The 16,379-nt window shown below is 43.3% G+C and overlaps 1 protein-coding gene across 1 annotated transcript in view; it reads right to left on the reverse strand.

Moving 5' to 3' along the window:
- LOC126295070 (homeobox protein B-H1-like) overlaps positions 1-16,379 on the reverse strand; it is a 295,733-nt gene that overhangs the window by 50,579 nt on the left and 228,775 nt on the right. The window contains exon 3 of the mRNA XM_049987316.1: positions 14,748-14,841. Coding sequence (XP_049843273.1) covers positions 14,748-14,841 — 94 coding nt within the window. The remainder of the gene's footprint in view (positions 1-14,747; positions 14,842-16,379) is intronic.

The raw sequence follows: 16,379 nt of genomic DNA on the forward strand, positions 1-16,379 counted from the left end.
CATTATGGCGACTCTGTACCTTCGGGTAGAACAGTTTACAAGTGGTTTCAAAATTTTTCGGAGTGTCCGTATGGGCACAAGTGATGCTGAGCTTTCTGGACGCCCTGTGGAGGCCACGACTCCAGAAATCATCCATAAAATCCGTGATGTGGTGACGGATGGCGGAAGAGTGAAGGTGCGTGGGATTGCGAGTGCTGTGGGCGTCTCGAATGAACGGGTACATAATACTTTGCACAAACATTTGGACATGAGACAGCTATCCGCAAGATGGGTTCCGCCATTGCTCACGCTTGACCAAAAACGGAATCTCGCTAAGTGTTGCACGGATGGTTTGCAGCTGTCCAGGAAGAATCCGCATGACTTTAAGCGTCTTTTTGTCACTGTGGATGAAACAGGGATACATTACTGCAGTCCCTGACACCAAACAACAATCTAAACAATGGGCTAGCAAGGGAGAATCTGCACCAAAAAAGGCGAAGGCCATTCCTTCGGCCGGAAACGTTACGGCGACAGCCTTTTGGAATTCGCAAGGGATAATCTTCATCGACTATCTGGAAAAGGGTAAAACTCTAACAGGTGCGTGTTATTCATCGTTATTCGAGGCTCCTGCTTCTTCAGCACCCACCACAGTAATGCTTAACTTTGAGAGACGTAACTTGAAGAGCGCGGGAAATCCGTAACACCAGCACCCAGTACCATTTCTCTGCACGATAACTGTCAACGACATTTTGCCAACTCCACAGAAAATAAGTATAGTCTCGGAAAAGGAAAAGATGCACATCAATTCGACTCAATTAAAATGAAAAGCTCGAAAACCTTCGCAACAAGAGAAATCTTTTTAACACGAACGAAGAAAGAAACACAATCAACAAGAACAAACAAATGTAGGTCTATGCGTAATGATTAAAGACGTATTTAAAGCTTCAAATCGCCAGTAAAACCGAGAATAGTTGTGGAATTTGTTTCTTGAATTATTATAGTGAGGAATCATTGGCAAAGTGTGATAGGGTTCGCTGCCAAATTTGTAATTTCTGGTACCATAGTCATTTTTTATGTCGAAGATGTCAAATTTCAGAATTGTATGAAGTCTTGATAACAATTGTACCTACTGCGGCACATTTTCGAGAAGTTTTGCTCCGTTCTGTAACCTATTCTTGTGTTTAAAGCAACATTTGTAATGGCGTGATATTAGTGTTATATATTCTCTGAACATCAAAGAAGATGTGCGATAATTTAAATTATTTCTATCTTCAATACGTTTCCACTTACAGTAGCATTCGTCCGAAATTACCGAAATTGTTCTACCTCATCCTATTTTTAAACAATGCATAACACTGTGCTGTCTGTATTATTGTTATTGTGTTAAATCGTTAACGTAATGTAATACCTCTTAATAAGTACATGATGAAAGCATTTTATATTTTGAAACTTCGTTTATAATTAGATGAAAAGTACTGAAAATCAAATTTTGGCTACCACTCAAAGCCGTCAGATAGATAACCTAAAGTTGGATTGGGGAGAGCGTTTTAGTCATTCAGCGATATAAGTAATGCTATTTTACTTCTGCAGATTGGCCACCGTTATTCAGTACGTAATACTTATTTTCATTGAACAGTATGTCCTTTCGCACTTCTGTACCGCATCTTAATTTATTGGCGTTCGACCGGTAATTAAGAATAAAAGCAGATGTCATTTTTCTTAAGAAATTATGATTCCATATTTATTAATGTGTGTGAAATCTTACGGGACTTAACTGCTAAGGTCATCAGTCCCTAAGCTTACACACTACTTAACCTAAATTATCCTAAGGACAAGGACAAGGACAAAGACACACACACACACACATGCCCACATGCCCGAGGGAGGACTCTAACCTCCGCCGGGACCAGCTGCACAGTCCATGACTACAGCGCCTTAGACCGCTCGGCTAATCCCGCACGGCCCATATTTATTATCTGCATTTCTATTTGTTAATAAATGTGATGTTTAATCATTCGTAAAATAAACACGCTATTAGCTTGATTCAATGTAGCGGCCCCAGAATTACACACATTCGTACTGCATGCACTCTGCTACCTATGCCTGCAAATGCTTTTTACGCAACAGAGCTCAGAAATAATCTCTTCAAAGAAGATATTTTTGCAGATTTTTATTGCAGATTCGTTTTATGCAGTGCCGCTTTACGAAATTACCTTTCGACCACCGACGTGAAAGTTTTGCAAATGAGAAGCAAATTTAAGAGCCTAAGCGAGATTTGTGTCTTAGTTTTAACCTTAAATGGCTGCAGTGACACACAGGCGACAGTCTTGTCGGACGGTATCTTATCATTTCCCGATTTACGCTCGTGACACTTTTATCTCTGTCTGATAACAAGTTGCCAATCTTTGCATCAAGTGCACTTCCAGATGCAGATGCGTGCGTATTTCGTAAAAACGAGTTTGCATCACGACGCCGGCTCCCCTAAAACAGCTACGGCGTCTGCTAACGTCCGCTTATTTACGAACACAGAGCGAACCCAAACTCCACACCCAAAATTTCGCTATTTGCGAACAGAATAGAAGAGAGGGTTTTTGAAATGTTGCGCCATGGAAGAATGGCGACGATTATATGGGAAGATCACGCTATTAACGAGGTGGTTCTGAACAGAATTGGGGGAGACGGGGAGGGTGGGAGAAATTTATGGCGTAACTCAACTACAAGAAAGGAGGGTGGGAGGGGGGGAGGGAAGGAGAGATTAACGCCATGTCGGCAACGAGGTCATTACAGACCGAGCATGAACTCGGAATAGGAGAGGATGTGAAACGAAGTCGGCTGTGCCCTTTCATAGGAACCATCCCGGCATTTGCCTGAAGCGATTTGGGGGGGAAATGATGGAATACCTTAATGAGTGAGGATGGTCGGTCGTGGATTTGAACCATTGTGCTCCCGCATACGGATCGTACGCCACCTCGTTTGGCCGGATTACAAAAGTCATCAATCCATAGGACACACAGTCAGTCATCGAACAATTGTGAGCTTGTAAAGGATGAATGTATGTGTGTGTGAAGTGTCCGCAGCACGTGGTCGTGCGGTAGCGTTCTCGCTTCCCGCGCCCGGGTTCAATTGCCGGCGGGGTCAGGGATTTTCTCTGCCTCGTGAGGGCTGGTTGTTGTGTGATGTCCTTAGGTTAGTTAGGTTTAAGTAGTTCTAAGTTCTAGGGGACTGATGACCATAGATGTTAAGTCCCACAGTGCTCAGAGCCATTTGAACCATTTTTTGTGTGTGTGTGAAGCAGAAATTGTAGCAGAAGACCAAGGATGAACACAGTAAGCATATTCAAAATAGCTTAGGCAGCAGTTCGTAATAATCGACGAAAAGTTTTCGAGTGCAACAGAATTGACATCTCTGCAACTCTTTCGCAAATTGCTGCAGATTTCAATGCTGCGCCATCGACAAGCGTCAGTGTGGTGCGAACCGTTCGACGAAACATCATCGATATGGGCTTTCGTAGCCGAAGACCACCACGTGTACGCTTGATGACTGCACGACACCAAGCTTTACGCCTCGCCAGGGACCGCCAACACCGACCCCGGACTGTTGATGACTGGAGACATGTTACCTGGTCGGACGAGTCTCGTTTCAAACTGTACCGAACGGATGGACGTGTACGGGTATGGAGACAACCTCACGAGTCCATGGACCCTGCATGTCAGCAGGGGACTGCGCAAGCTGGTGGAGGCTCTGTGATGGTGTGGGGGCGTGTACAGTTGGAGTGATATGGGACCCCTGATACGACTGTCTAGATACGAGCATGGCACCTGACATTTACATAAGCATCCTGTCTCATCACCTGCATCCATTCGTGTCCATTGCGTATTCAGGCGGACTTGGGCAATTCCAGCAGGACAATGCAACACCCCACCCGTTCACAACTGCTACACAGTCACTCCGGGAACACTCTTCTGAGTTTAAACACTTCCGATGGCCACCAAACTCCCCAGACATGAACATTGTTGAGCATATCTGGGATGTCCTGCAACGTGCTGCTCAGAAGAGATCTCCACCGCTTCGTACTCTAACTGATTTATGTACAGGCCTGACGAATTTATCGCGTCAATTCCGTCCAGCACTACTTGAGAAATGAGGCATGGCCGTGCCACATCGTCTTGCGGCACTTCTGCGTGCTCGCGAGGACCCTACACAATATTGGCCAGGGTCTTCAGTATAAATATTTCCAGTGAAATTCTCTCCAGTTTTCGTTTTATTTATCTTATTGAATAATTACTTGGTTCTGAAATATGAATTAACGTCGTCTTGTCATTCCGTGCAAAGTGAATCTACACTACCTGCGTCACAATGTATACTAACGTACACCCAATTTACAGTGTTAGTAATGTCTATGGAAGGAAGCATGAAACGTAAAACAAGTTGACACGAGAAATTCTAAGAAGCAAATCTAACTCCTGCAATGACATCATCGACAAGCAGACAGCATCGCTGCATATCGAACACTACTGCTATTGGGCCACTACTTATACCATTCGTAATTGGCACAGTGACTTCCCAGTTAAACAGCGTGTGATGTCAGTGCAGTGACAGCCAGTATAATGTTAAGCGATTGGTAACAGACTGCAAAAGAATATGTTGTATTCAAGACGTATGATTTATAGCCACAGCTGTCAGCATTGTGTCTTCAACACAACGAAGGGTAATCGATCACTTTTCCACCCAGTTTTGCTGTGCCACTCAAAGCACTCTGTTCACTTCGTTTATGGAAATGTGCTCTCGGTGAAGCTACACATTGTCCTTGTGCCTTCAGCAAATTACAAACCAAATATATGAGACTTTATAGACATTACAGTATTTTTCAGTGTTTCCTGCAATGTTATTCTGTATATTGAAAACATCGAAGCAATTCAGAGGAAGGCTGCTAGATTTGTCACCGGCAGATAAAAAAAAAAAGCACGTAATTGCTAAGGAGACGCTTCGGGAACTCTAATGGGAATTCCTGAAGGGAAGATGTTCTTTTCGGGAAACACTACTTAGAAACAAGTTTGTTTGTATGGCCATCCTCCGCATCAAGCATATAAATTCATATCGGCGCACACTCCGCTGCAGAGTGAAAATCTCATTCTGAATACAAATTCTTGTTTTGCAAATCAAACTGCCTTTTCATGCTGCTAGTTATTTTATTAATCCTACACGCGTTTCGCATTCTCCTTTTCTAAGACATCAGTGGGATCTATAATCGTACAGTTTTGTTAGTTATAGATTATCAAACAGTTCACTTCGCGATATTTTGTGGAAGTGTTATTACTTACGATTTCACACAACGTTGGCGCCGGTGGCGACGCCTACAACGTGCTCACACGAGGAAAGTTTCCAACCGATTTCTCATACACAAACAGCAGTTGACCGGCGTTGCGTGGTGAAACGTTGTTGTGATGCCTCGTGTAAGGAGGAGAAATGCGTACCATAATGTTTCCAACTTTGATAAAGGTCGGATTGTAGCCTATCGCGATTGCGGTTTATCGTATCGCGACATTGCTGCTCGCGTCGGTCGAGATCCAATGGCTGTTAGCAGAATATGGAATCGGTGAGTTCAGGAGGGTAATATGGAACGCCGTGCTGCATCCCAACGGCCTCGTATCACTAGCAGTCCAGATGTCAGGCATCTTATCCGCACGGCTGTAACGGATCGTGCAGCCACGTCTCGATCCCTGAATCAACAGATGGGGACGTTTGCAAGGCAACAACCATCTGCACGAACAGTTCGACGACGTTTGCAGCAGCACGGACTATCAGCTCTGAGACCGTGGCTGTGGTTACCCTTGACGCTGTATCACAGACTGGAGCGCCTGCGATGGTGTACTCGACGACGAACCTGGGTGCACAAGTGGCAAAACGTCATTTTTTCGGATCAATACAGATTCTGTTTACACATCATGATGGTCGCATCCGTGTTTGGCGACATCGCAGTGAACGCACATTGGAAGCGTGTATTCGTTATCGCCATACTGGCGTATCACCTGGCGTGATGGTATGGGGTGCCATCGGTTACACGTCTCGGTCACCTCTTGTTCGCATTGACGGCATTTTGAGCAGTGGATGTTACTTTCAGACGTGTTACGACGCGTGGCTCTACCCCTCATTCGATCCCTGCGAAACTTTACATTTCAGCGGGATAATGGACTACTGCATGTTGCATGTCCTGTACGGGCCTTTCTGGATGCAGAAAACGTTCGACTGCTGCCCTGGCCATAACATTCTCCAGACCTCTCACCAACTGAAAACGTCTGGTCAATGGTGGCCGAGCAACTGGCTCGTCACAATACTCCAGTCATTACTCATAATGAAATGTGGTGTCGTGTTAAAGCCGCATGGGCAGCTGTACCTGTACACGCCATCCGAGCTGTGTTTGACTCAATGCCCAGGCGTGTAGAGGCAGTTATTACGGCCAGAGGTGGTTGTTCTGGGTACAGATTTCTCAGGATCTATGCACCCAAATTGCGCGAAAATGTAATCACATGTCAGTTCTGGTATAATATATTTGTCCAATGAATAACCGTTTATAATCTGCATTTCTTCTTGGTGTAGCGATTTTAATGGCCAGTAGTGTAGTGCCGTAAGTCGTTCCAGGCGTTTGGTTCCGTTCAGAAGTCTGGCGCTACACGGTCAAGTTTAATGGCAAATGAAAGGGCAGGAGCATCGCACTTTGCACAGGTGCAAGCCTTCGTCCTCCCACTGACGCCTGAGCCGAGTTAGCAGTGGGTTGCAGGCAGGGCTGAGCTGCTACTCCAACACGGTTGGTGAGCTTCCGCAATGCTGTTCCAATTTACGGGAAACACAAAGTGGGCTGACCGTGAATGAGGATTTGGACCGAGGAGGTAGACGTGCCTGGGTCATCCATGTAGTTACACAAAGCCACTGTCCCAAGATGTCGCAGTGGTTAGCCCCTCTGCCTGATGATACAGGAGACCTGAGTTCGAGTCCCGGCCTCAGTAAGAACTTTCATTCATCACTTCCATCTGAATATATCCATCACAGATGTCGGATTGAGGAAGGACTCTGGACCCATACAGTTCCATTTGAGCAACAATGAAGCCATACACAAATTTTCTGTCATTCACGAATAATGTTTTAACAACACAGTGTGGAGAAAAAACTGTGTCAGGAAATTTTAACCTTGGATAGCTGATGCCAGTAGCAAGTAAAATTCCTAATGTTGTGTAGGTCGACAACGCACCATTTTGAATTTATGGAAACCTGGCGGCGTGCGCTACGATTGGCCGCGGGATTGCGCTGTTACCGTTCGTCGGTTGTCGGGCAGTGCTACGGTTGTCGGTCCACAAACACGAACGTCCCTAGTCCAGTCACTGCCCCAACTGAGGGTCGGGACGTTTGCCTTTCGCGGGCAAGTGCTCTACCAACTGAGTTACCCAACCACGACTCACGCCCCGTCCTCACAGCTCTACTTCTGCCAGTACCTCGTCTCCTACCTTCCAAACTTTACAGAAGCTCTCCTGCCAGGAAGTTTCACATCAGCGCACACTCAGCTGCTGAGTGAAAATCTCATTCTGGAAACATCCCCAGGCTGTGGCTAAGCCATGTCTCCGCAATATCCTTTCTTTCAGGAGTCCTGGTTCTGCAGGGTTCGCAGGAGAGCTTCTGTAAAGTTTGGAAGGTAGGAGACGAGATACTGGCAGAAGTAAAGCTGTGTGGAGGGGGCGTGAGTCGTGCTTGGGTAGCTCAGATGGTAGAGCACTTGCCCGCGAAAGGCAGAGGTCCCGACCCTCAGCACTTCCAACACACACACACACACACCACACACACACACACACACAACAAGAACGCGTGCAGTGATAGTGAATAAGTGCACCAGAGAAGATAAATTGCTTTCTCCTCTCGCATCAAATAGTGAAGTATAGTAGTATAAAGTGTTTCTCCTGAGTGAAATCTCCGATACAAAGTGCTTCTCGCCAAACATCTGCCATGCTCGCAGCCAAAACAGTGTCAAAAGTATGCACAGAGGTACTACCAGTTTTTTTAATTAATTTTTTTCATTATTTGTACCATGTTGTCTAGAAGACAAGCATTAATTAGTGGAAAGCGCCAACAACTCAATTTTTTAAGAAGATTTCCTTTACTATGTGCCTATAAAATTATATTGTTTACTCACACTCCACTTTCTTCTTCTCTTACATAATATGAAAAAATTTTCTCTCTTCTTCAATTTATGTATAATCTGTAGTATATGTAAGAAAGTTTCTTCCACTTCTGCTCCATCTATCATGGACTAGAGGAAAAGATCAAACCAGAATGCACAATGTGCCTGTGGCATCACATACACAAACATGAACTCAAAACCAATCTGTCTATGATACTTATAAATTGTTATGCCTGTCCTGCTATGTCTAAAAATGACAAATGGCCATGTAAAGGGGTCCAAGGAACAACAATATGAGAAAAACGAAAAAGGAAAAATATAAAAACGAAAACCTATAAAATGACAGTAATATTAACCAACACCAGAAATATAATAGATTAATACAATAAAATGTCTTTTTAATGTATCGCTCTTAATATATTTAAATAAATATATATGGTTTAAAAGAAAAGTTCGAGTCTCGGTCCAACACACAGTTTTAATCTTCCAGAAAGTTTCATATCAGCGCACACTCCGCTGCAGAGTGAAAACCTCATTCTATATTAAATATATTTCGTATGATATTCAATTTTTATATTTTTAAGGTGTCGGTCATACTAAACACCTAGATTTGGAGACAAAGATTTTAAGCAATAATCAAAAATTTAACAACAACAATGATAGCTAAATTGAAAAAGTTTTAAGCACAATATTTTTTCGATAGTGAATACGTCAATTTTTTTCTAAGTACCAAAAATAGAAAACGTATAAAAACACTCTTGACTTGGCATTTTTAGGTACTTGGTACTGTGATACGACAAGGTACCAGTCATGCTCGATGAGGGGGTCCTCGAGAAAATTTTGTTCGGAACCCCTGCCCTATACAGCTACGTCGAAGGACTGCCTTTAACGGTCGTTGCCCTCTCACGGAAAAAGACGTGACATGTTTGACTCTGACAACTGCCGTGGACCGCTCTTCATACAGGATTCGACAAAAAATGCGGGAACACCGCTGGAGATTTATGGTTGGTTGATTTGGGGAAGGAGACCAGACAGCGAGATCACCGGATTAGGGAAGGACGGGGAAGGAAGTCGGCCGTGCCCTTTGAAAGGAACCATCCCGGCATTTGCCTGGGGCGATTTAGGGAAATCACGGAAAACCTAAATCAGGATGGCCGGACGCGGGATTGAACCGTCGTCCTCCCGAATGTGACTCCAGTGTCAAAGCACTGCAGGTGCCAGATCTGGTCGAAACAGCGTTCTGTGTTCTTATGGGGCATTATGTTGGAGCCCAGGAATGCTGAAGTGGGCAAACTATTGACGCTGTTACGGTGGGTGCTTCCGTAACAGTGGCAGACAAAGTGTTTGGTTTTTCAACAGTTGTCGCTCTCGCAAGTCCTCTCAGTATCCAAACAACACGTAGGGAGCTCCGGCAGGGCTAGATGGAACTCCAAAACCACCCATCGGTCACGCAAATGCCCGTAACGAGAAAACGTGCTGCCGAACAGAGGAAATCTGGACTACGAGGTGGTTGTTGTTGTTGTCGTCGTCTTCAGTCCTGAGACTGGTTTGATGCAGCTCTCCCTGTTACTCTATTCTGTGCAAGCTTCTTCATCTCCAGTACCTACTCCGGCGTACATCCTTCTCAATCTGCTTAGCGTATTCATCTCATGGTCTCCCTCTACGATTTTTACCCTCCACGCTGCCCTCCAGTACTAAATTGGTGATTCCTCGATGCCTCAGAACATGTCCTGCCAACCGATCCCTTCTTCTAGTCAAGTTGTGCCACAAACTTCTCTTCTCCCCAATCCTATTCAGTACTTCCTCATTAGTTATGTGATCTACCCATCTAATATTCAGCATTATTCTGTAGCACCACATTTCGACAGCTTCAATTCTGTTCTTGTCCACACTATTTATCGTCCATGTTTCACTTCCATACGTGGCTACACTCCATACAAATACTTTCAGAAACGACTTGCTGACACTTAAATCTATACTCGATGTTAACAAATTTCTCTCTTTGAGAAACGCTTTCCTTGCCATTGCAGTCTACATTTTATATCCTCTCTACTTCGACCATCATCAGTTATTTTGCTCCTCAAATAGCATAATTCCTTTACTTCTTTAAGTGTCTCATTTCCTAATCTAATTCGCTCAGCATCACCCGACTTATCTTCGTTTTGCTTTTCTTGATGTACATCTTATATCCTCCTTTCAGGACACTAGCCATTCCGTTCAACTGCTCTTCCAAGTCCTTTGCTGTCTCTGACAGAATTACGATGTCATCGGCGAACCTCAAAGTTTTTATTTCTTCTCCATGGATTTTAATACCTACTGTGAATTTTTCTTTTGTTTCCTTCACTGCTTGCTCAATATACAAACTGAATGACATCGGGCAGAGACTACAACCCTGTCTCACTCCGTTCCCAATCACTGGATCCCTTTCGTGACCCTCGACTCATATAACTGCCATCTCGTTTCTGTAGAAATAGTAAGTAACGTTTCGCTCCCTGTATTTTACCCCTGCCACCTTTAGAATTTGAAAAAGAGTATTCCAGTCAACATTGTCAAAAGCTTTTTCTACGTCTACAAATGCTAGAAACGTAGGTTTGCCTTTTCTTAATCTAGCTTCTAATGTAAGCCGTAGGGTCAGTATTGCCTCAAGGGTTCCAACATTTCTACGGAATCCAAACTAATACTTTTCTATGTACCATCACACAAAACCATATATAATACTTCTGCCATCCTTAACATCAGGGGGTGATTTTAGGGTTTTTTTAGTGCCTTACAGAGCTCACAAACAATGTCGGAGTAAAATGTTGCTTCAATAGCTTTGTCACTATTACTGAAAACTGAAAACCGTGGTTACTGACACAAATTTTGGACTTCATTACGACAACTCCTCCCCCTCCTCTCCCCCCCCCCCCCCCCCCCGGTGGAACCATGGACCTTGACGTTGGTGGGGAGGCTTGCGTGCCTCAGTGATACAGATAGCCGTAACGTAGGTGCAACCACAATGGAGGGGTATCTGTTGAGAGGCCAGACAAACGTGTGGTTCCTGAAGAGGGGCAGCAACCTTTTCAGTAGTTGCAGGGGCAACAGTCTGGATGACTGACTGATCTGGCCTTGTAACAATAACCAAAACGGCCTTGCTGTGCTGGTACTGCGAACGGCTGAAAGCAAGGGGAAACTACAGCCGTAATTTTTCCCGAGGGCATGCAGCTTTACTGTATGATTAAATGATGATGGCGTCCTCTTGGGTAAAATATTCCGGAGGTAAAATAGTCCCCCATTCGGATCTCCGGGCGGGGACTACTCAGGAGGATGTCGTTATCAGGAGAAAGAAAATTGGCGTTCTACGGATCGGAGTGTGGAATGTCAGATCCCTTAATCGGGCAGGTAGGTTAGAAAATTTAAAAAGGGAAATGGATAGGTTAAAGTTAGATACAGTGGGAATTAGTGAAGTTCGGTGGCAGGAGGAACAAGACTTCTGGTCAGGTGAACACAGGGTTATAAACACAAAATCAAATAGGGGTAATGCAGGAGTAGGTTTAATAATGAATAGGAAAATAGGAATGCGGGTAAGCTACTACAAACAGCATAGTGAATGCATTATTGTGGCCAAGATAGATACGAAGCCCACACCTACTCCAGTAGTAAAAGTTTATATGCCAACTAGCTCTGCAGATGACGAAGAAATTGAAGAAATGTATGATGAAATAAAAGAAATTATTCAGACAGTGAAGGGAGACGAAAATTTAATAGTCATGGGTGACTGGAATTCGAGAGTAGGAAAAGGGAGAGAAGGAAACATAGTAGGTGAATATGGATTGGGGGTAAGACATGAAAGAGGAAGCCGCCTGGTAGAATTTTGCACAGAGCATAACTTAATCATAGCTAACACTTCGTTCAAGAATCATAAAAGAAGGTTGTATACATGGAAGAATCCTGGAGATACTAAAAGGTATCAGATAGATTATATAATGGTAAAACAGAGATTTAGGAACCAGGTTTTAAGTTGTAAGACATTTCCAGGGGCAGATGTGGACTCTGACCACAATCTATTGGTTATGACCTGTAGATTAAAACTGAAGAAACTGCAAAAAAGTGGGAATTTAAGGAGATGGGACCTGGATAAACTGAAAGAACCAGAGGTTGTGCAGAGTTTCAGGGAGAGCATAAGGAAGCAATTGACAGGAATGGGGGAAAGAAATACAATAGAAGAAGAATGGGTAGCTTTGAGCGATCAAGTAGTGAAGGCAGCAGAGGATCAAGTAGGTAGAAGGACGAGGGCTAGCAGAAACCCTTGGGTAAAAGAAGAAATATTGAATTTACTTGATGAAAGGAGAAAATATAAAAATGCAGTAAATGAAGCAGGCAAAAAGGAATACAAACTTCTCAAAAATGAGATCGACAGGAAGCGTAAAAAGGCTAAGCAGGGATGGCTAGAGGACGAATGTTAGGATGTAGAGGCTTATCTCACTAGGGGTAAGATATATACTACCTACAGGAAAATTAAAGAGACCTTTGGAGAGAAGAGAACCACGTGTATGAATATCAACAGCTCAGATGGAAACCCAGTTCTAAGCAAAGAAGGGAAAGCAGAAAGGTGGAAGGAGTATATAGAGGGTCTATATAAGGGCGATGTACTTGGGGACAATATTATGGAAATGGAGGAGGATGTAGATGAAGACGAAATGGGAGATACGATACTGCGTAAAGAGTTTGGCAGAGCACTGAAAGACCTGAGTCGAAACAAGGCCCCCGGAGTAGACAACATTCCATTGGAACTACTGACATCCTTGAGAGAGCCAGTCCTGACAAAACTCTACCATCTGGTGAGCAAGATGTATGAGACAGGCGAAATACCCTCAGACTTCAAGAAGAATATAATAATTCCAATCCCAAAGAAAGCAGGTGCAGACAGATGTGAAAATTACCGAACTATCAGTTTAATAAGCCACAGCTCCAAAATACTAACTCGAATTCTTTACAGACGAATGGAAAAACTAGTAGAAGGCGACCTCGGGGAAGATCAGTTTGGATTCCGTAGAAATGTTGGAACACGTGAGCCAATACTGACCTTACGAGTTATCTTAGAAGAAAGATTAAGGAAAGGCAAACCTACGTTTCTAGCATTTGTAGACTTATAAAAAGCTTTTGACAATGTTGACTGGAATACTCTCTTTCAAATTTTAAAGGTGGTAGGGTAAAATACAGGGAGCGAAAGGCTATTTACAATTTGTACAGAAACCAGATGGCAGTCATAAGAGTCGAGGGGCATGAAAGGGAAGCAGTGGTTGGGAAGGGTGTGAGACAGGGTTGCAGCCTCTCCCTGATGTTATTCAATCTGTATATCGAGCAAGCAGTAAAGGAAACAAAAGAAAAATTTGGAGGAGGTATTAAAATTCATGGAGAAGAAATAAAAACTTTGAGGTTCGCCAATGACATTGTAATTCTGTCAGAGACAGCAAAGGACTTGGAAGAGCAGTTGAACGGAATGGACAGTGTCTTGAAAGGAGGATATAAGATGAACATCAACAAAAGCGAAACGAGAATAATGGAATGTAGTCGAATTAAGTCGGGTGATGCTGAGGGAATTAGTTTAGGAAATGAGACACTTAAAGTAGTAAAGGAGTTTTGTTATTTGGGGAGCAAAATAACTGATGATGGTCGAAGTAGAGAGGATATAAAATGTAGACTGGCAATGGCAAGGAAAGCGTTTCTGAAGAAGAGAAATTTGTTAACATCGAATATAGATTTATGTATCAGGAAGTCGTTTCTGAAAGTATTTGTATGGAGTGTAGCCATGTATGGAAGTGAAACGTAGGCGATAAATAGTTTGGACAAGAAGAGAATAGAAGCTTTCGAAAGGTAGTGCTACAGAAGAATGCTGAAGATTAGATGGGTAGATCACATAACTAATGAGGAGGTATTGAATAGAATTGGGGAGAAGAGGAGTTTGTGGCACAACTTGACTAGAAGAAGGGATCGGTTGGTAGTTCATGTCCTGAGGCATCAAGGGATCACAAATTTAGCATTGGAGGGCAGCGTGGAGGGTAAAAATCGTAGAGGGAGACCAAGAGATGAATACACTAAGCAGATTCAGAAGGATGTAGGTTGCAGTAGGTACTGGGAGATGAAGAAGCTTGCACAGGATAGAGTAGCATGGAGAGCTGCATCAACCCAGTCTCAGGACTGAAGACCGCAACAACAACAACAACAACAACAACAACAACATACGACAACTTCCTTCCTCACTGAAACGTTTGTCCACATTTGAATGCTGAGCATCGTTTTACGTTGCTGTATTATGAAAATCAGTCAACGCCTCGCGTTCAGCGAAGCCGTGACTATCACTGTGAACATTGACAAACGTGCTGTCGGTTCCAACGCGTTAAAGGCGCTATTTATTAAAAAAAAAATACCGTTAATAACAGTGCGTGGTTACCGATATTACTTTACTGTAAGAACTAACCTATATTGATACGAAAGCACAAAATCTGCTTCTGTATGATACAGCGCCGACAGAACTGGCCCGATCCGCACCTGTTTAAGGAACTGCAGGGATTTGACCTCGATTGCCACCTAGCGGCAGCCAGAGGAACTACGTACTCACCCGCTCTCGGCCGGTGGCCGCTGGCGGCAGCACCGTCCACGTGCGACGCATCGTCCGTTACACTGATTGTCGGCAATGGCTGCGATCCCAGCTCCTGCGAACAAACGGAATAACCACACCATCAGTACAGCGCAACCTTACGCTGATGACATGGCAGCAAACCAGCCACAAATTCTATATTCTGAAGTAATTGTTGTAAGGCGTGTGACTAATATAGCTTGAATGTTTTATTTGACACTACGATAGTGAAGCCATAGTCACAGCACATAAAATTTTTCCTTAAAAACCATATTTCGTTGTGTCACAGCAGGACACATTGCAAGAATTCTTGGCAATTTTCAACCTGGTATACTTTTTATCTATTCTATATTAGGACATGAAATGAACGGTTGGGTAAGCATGGGCGTAACTTTAGTGTCTTGGTTGTGCCACAACTGCTTAGGTTGCCTGGTCTCACTATTTCTCGTAATTTTCAGATGTATGGCCGTAATTCTCATTATATATTCTCCAACTGATGTTTTACATTTCAAATTGACTACGTAGTTCGTTGAAACCGCTAATGTTACCTTTTTTTTTACAGGAAAAAATGTATGTACTGTGTCAAACATTTCAGCCACGAATTGGTTATGGATTATTTTACTGAAATATTACAGTTACCATTTTGGAATGAGCATAATTCATTAGCTTACAAGCTTTGCTGAGAATGCATTACGTTGGTTTACAGGTGAACCGCCCTAGTCTGGACAATGATTCACAGTTACTGAAGAGTAGTAATGATCGTCAACTACATCGCCATCACTCTTCTGGTTAACGTACCAAGCGGCCATTAAACAACATTGTTGAAAACGAATTCCGTTCAATGTGAGTGCTATCGCTGCAATTACACATATTGACAAGATGTTCTTGAACGTTGTTTACGAAGTCTCGAATAGTACTTAACCGATTTATTTCGAGTTTTTACACGATGCTCTAATAGAACAATAAACATTCGGACGGACAAAGGCTACATATTTTTCTTAAACAACAATGTACAGTTTTTCTGTTAAAATCGATTGTGAAAGACAAAAAAAAGTTCTTTGCTGTGAAAATATGCACGTTTGTTTTCTTTCTCACAGCTAGTTTTATCTACGATAGCAGGATATTTAGATAAACTGTTTCTCCCATACATATTCTTCCTCCTCTTAAACAGAAATTGTACACACAACAAAACGCTGTTTTGTTTTTTTCCTCTTAGTCGGTTTTAACAGAAAACAGGCAAGCTTCATGTATCGGCTTACGATTGGACTACTGCTATTGAATCTGAACCGTGCCCAACTTTCTAACCTCACCCGTTCGCAGGTTTGAACTATGCGAAATGCTGTCGCTAAAGCTGTTGCCTTCACAAATCCGCCAGTTATCTCCAGTTTCTCCCCTACTCCGTATAACGATGATACAATTGGTATCCATTCGTTTAAGCAACTGAAGTTGCCAGTTTCGTTTGCATTAGCTATAAACAAACTCCAAGAGAGGGGGGGATTGCAGATGGACTGAGAAAGGTGGAAAATAACACATTAGGACGTGTCTCCAATTCCCTTACAGATTAGCAATTTGGAAGCATTGCCGGTAAACACTATGTATACATTGCAACACACG

This window comes from Schistocerca gregaria, chromosome 11, assembly GCF_023897955.1.
Source record: "Schistocerca gregaria isolate iqSchGreg1 chromosome 11, iqSchGreg1.2, whole genome shotgun sequence".
Lineage (NCBI taxonomy): Eukaryota > Metazoa > Arthropoda > Insecta > Orthoptera > Acrididae > Schistocerca > Schistocerca gregaria.